This window comes from Salvelinus sp. IW2-2015, unplaced genomic scaffold (genome assembly GCF_002910315.2).
Source record: "Salvelinus sp. IW2-2015 unplaced genomic scaffold, ASM291031v2 Un_scaffold4399, whole genome shotgun sequence".
NCBI classification, from domain to species: Eukaryota; Metazoa; Chordata; class Actinopteri; order Salmoniformes; family Salmonidae; genus Salvelinus; species Salvelinus sp. IW2-2015.
The window spans coordinates 40088-46540 of NW_019945669.1; the positions used below are offsets into that span (position 1 = coordinate 40088).

General features: G+C 41.0%; 1 protein-coding gene across 1 annotated transcript in view; it reads right to left on the reverse strand.

Moving 5' to 3' along the window:
• Positions 1-1018: 1018 nt before the first annotated feature.
• The window catches only part of LOC112077236 (zinc finger protein 436-like), a 24355-nt gene continuing 18920 nt past the window's right edge, over positions 1019-6453 (reverse strand). The window contains exons 7-8 of the mRNA XM_070441609.1: positions 4864-4915; positions 1019-3826 (exon numbers count right to left, since the gene is read on the reverse strand). Coding sequence (XP_070297710.1) covers positions 3277-3826; positions 4864-4915 — 602 coding nt within the window. The 3' untranslated portion in view covers positions 1019-3276. The remainder of the gene's footprint in view (positions 3827-4863; positions 4916-6453) is intronic.

The following is a 6453-nucleotide window of genomic DNA, read 5'->3' on the forward strand; positions in this document are numbered from 1 at the left end:
ACATGGTGGGGTCTTTTTGTGTCAGTAAACATTTATGAGCGAGAAATGGTGGAAACTCCTTCATGAGCAAATATTTATATAATAACCATCACATCTTAGTTAACTTGGAGTCACGCGATGATATGTTGTGTGGTCCTCCCTCTACGACTTGGGAACCCATGCAGTTTATTAGGCTACAGATTAAATAAGTTATGAACTTCACGGGGTGGTGAAACTGCATGTGATGAGCTTGATGCTCCTTTCCAATACATTTTGATGGTCTTCTTCTGGTGACATGATGATCGATGCTTGGTTGCCATTTGACAAATAAAATAATATCTCTCATCCATAATAATCTCATCATGTAGGTAGCCTACCAGCACTGTATCTGTGAGCTGCTGACTACAGTGCACGGGACAAGAGCACATTTTCTATTTTACACAAGTTTTTAAAACCATCAGTAGAGTTGAAAATGTGATGGAAACCCATTTAACTTGTATTTTTCCATTCGGCACGTGGGAATTCAACAGCAAAAGTATTTTTTTGTCTCGTAAAGCCTTTGATTAGCAATAAGTCTGTCTGATAGAAACATTTCTTGTGGAAAAATGCATATATTGTTTAATGCAGATTTTAGAATATTCACATGAAAATCTGTTGCAAATTACATGGAAACTTAGCTACTAAGGTGGATATTGATCCAACACCTGCTACTTATTCAAACCAGCCCACTGGGCACAGACATCAGTTCAACATCTAGTTTTTATTTACATTTCTTTTGTTCATCAACTGAAGTGAATTCTACATGAAATCAACACAAAAGGTCACCTGTCATTGGATTTAGGTTGCCAAAATGCAAGTCCATGAAACAAAAGGTGTTTTGTTGAAATGACGTGGAAACAACATTTATTCAACCAGTGGGAGGCTTGTAAATGACCCCAGGAAAGTAAAACAAAGAACTCTTCATTGAGACAATGATAAACAGCAATCCGTGGGAGAGTTGTGGTGGATATTATAAAATAAGGATCTGCTGGAGTCCAAGTCAAACCAAGATTCTTTATTTCTGAGCTCAGAGAGAATAACAGAGTTACACAGCGCAGTGTAGACAGTCTGAATTCCTGAAGCATTGGGTGATGGGCACATATCTTTAAAGTTTCCTGTTCCTGGGAGGGACTTTATTCATACAAGGACACAGGTGCAGCTGGTTTGCAACGCAGGATGATACTCCCAGGGACAAGAGATTATAATAGAACAGTTTCACAAGGTTAGTCTGTGGTGGTTAATTTCTGTATTACCAAATGAGGAGAGACAAACTTCACACACCAGTCAGTTAAATTACATCTTTAATAATAAGATCTTTGCAATGACAAACACAAACTCAGCAAGAAAAGAAACGTCCCTTTTTCTTCCCCAGAAAATAAATGTACGGATCTTTTTCAGGACCCTGTCTTTCAAAGATTATTCGTAAAAATCCAAATAGCTTCACAGATCTTTGTTGTAATGGGTTTCAACACTGTTTCCCATGCTTGTTCAATGAACCATAAACAATTAATGAACATGCACCTGTGGAACGGTCGTTAAGCCACTAACATCTTATAGACGGTAGGCAATTAAAGTCACAGTTATGAAAACTTAGAACACTAAAGAGGCCTTTCTACTGACTCTGAAAAACACCAAAAGAAAGATGCCCAGGGTCCCTGCTCATCTGCGTGAACGTGCCTTAGGCATGCTGCAAGGAGGCTGAGGACTGCAGTGTGGCCAGGGAAATAAATTGCAATGTCCGTACTGTGAGACGCCTAAGACAGCGCTACAGGGAGACAGGACGGACAGCTGATCGTCTTCGCAGTGGCAGACCACGTGTAACAACACCTGCACCGGATCGGTACACTCGAACATCACACCTGCGGGACAGGTACAGGATGGCAACAACAATTGCCCGAGTTACACCAGGAATGTACAATCCTCTATCAGCGCTCAAACTGTCCGGAATAGGCTGAGAGAGGCTGGACTGAGGGCCTGTTGTAAGGCAGGTCCTCACCAGACATCACCGTCAACAATGTCGCCTACGGGCATAAACCCATCGTCACTGGACCAGACAGGACTGGCAAAAAGTGCTCTCACTGACGAGTCGCGGTTTAGTCTCACCAGGAGTGATGGTCGGATTCGAGTTCATCGTCGAAGGGATGAGCGTTACACCGAGGCCTGTACTCTGGAGCGGGATCGATTTGTAGGTGGAATGTCCATCATGGTCTGGGGCAGTGTGTCACAGCATCATCGGACTGAGTTTGGTGTCATTGCAGGCAATATCAACGCTGTGCATTACAGGGAAGACATCCTCCTCCCTCATGTGGTACCCTTCCTGCAGGCTCATCCTGACATGACCCTCTCAGCATGACAATGCCACCAGCCATACTGCTCCTTCTGTGCGTGATTTCCTGCAAGACAGGATGTCAGTGTTCTGCCATGGCCAGCGAAAAGCCCGGTCTCAATCGCATTGAGCACGTCTGGGACCTGTTGGATCGGAGGGTGAGGGCTAGGGCCATTCTCCCCAGAAATGTCCAGAAACTTGCAGGTGCCTTGGTGGAAAAGTGGGGTAACATCTCACAGCAAGAACTGGCAAATCTGGTGAAGTCCATGAGGAGATGCACTGCAGTACTTAATGCAGCTGGTGGCCACACCAGATACTGAATGCTACTTTTGAATTTGACCCCCCCTTTGTTCAGGGACACATTTCTGTTAGTCACAAGTCTGTGGAACTTGTTCAGTTTGTCTCATTTGTTGAATCTTAGGTTCATACAAATTATTACACATGTTAAGTTTATTGAAAATAAACGCAGTTGACAGTGAGAGGACATTTCTTTTTTTGCTGAGTTTACAATTACCATTTTCTATTACAGAGTCTGTGATCATTTTAATTTATTAAATCATCCGTGGGCCAACAATGCAAATGTAAACAATGGAGCAAATGCATCACAACCAAATATCACTTATATCTGTAGTGCTGGAGGAATGACACACCCAGATAACACAAACACAGTGTCAGAGTTTAAAAAAGGACCATTTAAACACAAGGAATCTGATCTACTCTATATTCAAACTGACATCCCATATTCACTTCATGTTTTCTACAAAAACATACAAATATATGTTTAAGATACTTTGTACAATTCAATTCATATGGTATAAACAAGTAAAAACATTCTCAGTCAACAATATAAGACAATGGGAGCACTGTGTATGTTCTCTGATGATTTTAAGTCAATGTGATGTTAAATATAATTTACACACTAGGAGAAGTAATTATTCTCCCGTGTGGATTCTCACATGACGTTTAAGTGACCGTGATGAGTAATATGTCTTCCCACAGTCTGAGCATTTGCAAGGGTTCTCCCCTGTGTGCAGTCTCATGTGTTCTTTCAGCTTTCCTGAATGGTTAAAACGCTTTCCGCAGTGGGAGCAGCGGTAAGGCTTTTCCCCTGTGTGTATTCGCTTATGAGCGTTCAGGTTTCCTGACTCTCTAAAACTCTTTCCACAATGGGAGCAGTGGTAAGGCTTCTCCCCTGTGTGTATTCGCTCATGAGATTTCATGTTTCCTAACTTGTTAAAACTCTTTCCACACTGGGCGCAATGGTGTGGCTTCGCTCCTGTGTGTATCCTCTCATGTCTTTTCAGGCTTCCTAATCTGGTAAACCTAGTTCCACACTGGGAGCAGTGGTAAGGCAACTCCCCTGTGTGTATTCGCTCATGAGCTTTCAGGCTTCCTAACTGGTTAAAACTCTTTCCACATTGGGAGCAGAGGTGTCGTCTTGCTGGTTTGGACATCTTTGGTTCCTCGAAGTTTGTTTTCCTCCTGCCAAAGACAGTGTTTATTTAAAGAGAGACCTGAATGAAACCTGTTACGGGATTTTTGTGTTTAATGACTAAAATATGTATACATTTACATTTGACTTAGATGTTACTGTATGAATGAAACTTATTATAATCATAATGCTGAATGTAATGTGTTCCTTATTAGAAAGAATGGAGTTATCTTCAGACAGGCTGGATTGCTGTGTTCCTTAGAGGACATTCTGTCTCTACCCAGGGAGGGGAGAGAACTTGGGTTGGTTGCAGATAGTTTAACAGGTGGCAGACAACGTAATGAGGCTGTGAACTGTACTGCCATTGTATTCTAGAGGAGGATGGACATTAAAACTTATGACATCATCTTTATTATATAACCTGATGTAAATTTACTATGATTCAGTACTCTCGAGAATAAACGCTATTGATTGATTGATTTTGAGACTGGTTTCTGTCCATTTTATGCTGATAAGTATCTTACGAATTCTTATGTATGGACAGAGTGTTTTAATTGAATTGGTTGATAAACATAAAGGAATTAAAATTCCTTTAACAAACCTCTTCATGATAATGCTGCCTTGTATGAGGTGTCATGACCGTACCGATTATCTCTCACCCCCAACTTAGGGAGATCTAGGGGTATGAAGATGTGGGGGGTTTTTGACCCCTTTTTTGACCCCTCACGCCCATTGTAAATCTTAGGCAACAGACAAAATTATTTTGTCCTCTCACTATGGAGAACCGGCCTCAGAACATTAAACATGGAATAAATGGACTTTGGAACAATGGTTTCCGTCAGCCACAATGGTGGTAATGACGATAGATGGAATATGAAAATTAATGTCATTTTTGTTTTGTTATTAAAGGTTAAAGGACGACGTCATTATGAAAACATTGTAACTTTAAGAGTTTTCCTAGTATATGCTTGATGTTTATACATTGTACGCTGTGTGGGAAATGTTCAAATCAAAGAGAATGTTTTGGTAAAGATGAAATGTGAAGCTAGTTGTCTAAAATTGGATTTGAGTAAAATCTAGACCTTGCCTCATAACTTGGTACGCCCAGAGAATTGCCCTAAAGGCGATTACGCCCACATCTGACCCGAGGGTATAAGACATGTGAGTTAAGAATTAACATATCAGACTAAGTGACCCGAGCTGCAGCAAAGGTCTGAGTAGTTAACGAACCCAAAACACAACACGAGGTTGAAGACAAAGKAATCCTTTTCTTCTCATGCTATGGATGAATAGCTGCGTCTAAGCGGGTGAATTCAAGCCGGACCACCCGGTCTCCACCCCCCATCGAATCGTGGTATCTACACTGTTTTCATTCCTATGCTGTGAGCCCTGAGCTACAGGGCTKGCTGTCCTCAGAAGAACCCTTTCAGAACAAGGGTGAGGAATCAGACCACTAAGCAAAAAGGACACTGACATCGTGAGGACAACCAGAGAGTTGCACCAGAGAAGTGCGTCATTTCTTGAAGCCTAAACGGCCCACGCGGAGAGACCCACAGCGGAGACCTTCAACACGTAATTACATCATTATATTCTGACCCATAAAAGCGAAAGTTTGGGGCAAGACTAGGGTTCAAATAAGCATAGCTGACAAATGCACCCAAATGTATATTTCTCTCGTGTACTTTCTCTTTTTCTCTCTTTTAAATCCCCATTTTGGGTAACTCGCGTCAGAGTGTGTTGGCCCGTTGTACTAAGTTCTAATCAACAGCCTAGACTGTGTTTTTGTTTATGCGTATCTTTTATTATCATTTTACCTTTCTAGTAAATAAATAGTCAACTAAAATTGGTGTGGTACGAACTCATTGGTGGGACTCGGGTTTGTGCAGATTCCTGGATTATGCGACGTTCACAATGAGACTGTAGAGGAAATTGATTAATTAGCGACTGTTGTCAAATCGATATTCTGATATTCTTTGAGGTAATTTGGGAAATAGAAACTCAATAAAACTAATTTTCCCATGGTGCCCAGGTTAATGAGTTAATAATTGCCTGATTCATTTAATCACGCAATTATAAACCGTTAATCATTCGATGAGCAGCAGTCGTCACATTAACTAATACAACGTCACAACATATTGGCACCCCGTGGGAGGCATCAAAGATAAAACTATGGCTGCACTTTGGGTTAATTCCATACCAATTGTGTAGCAAGATACATATATATACCATTAACTTCTCTTATCTACGGATACCGGATGCGGGTTTGAATTCGACAACAAATAGTGATCGCCACAAATAGTCATATTAAACATTCCTGAAAATACAAGTGTCTCACATGCTTCAAAAGCCTAGAATCTTGATAATCCAACTGCGTTGTCAGATTTAAAAAAGGATTTACTGCGAAAGAATACGATGTGATTATCTGAGCACAGAGCCCCATACCAAACTACTTTTTCAACCAGCACAGGCGTAACAAAATCACAGATAGCAATGAAATAAATTGTTTACCTTTGAAGATCTTGCTCTGTTTGCAATCCCAAGGCTCATTGTTACACAATGAATGGTCTTTTGTTCGGTTAAATCCATTTTTATAGCCTAACACGAAACCTTTTGTGAACGCTTATCTCATTGAATTTCGTGTCATTCAATTTTCGACTAAACATTCAACGTAAATACA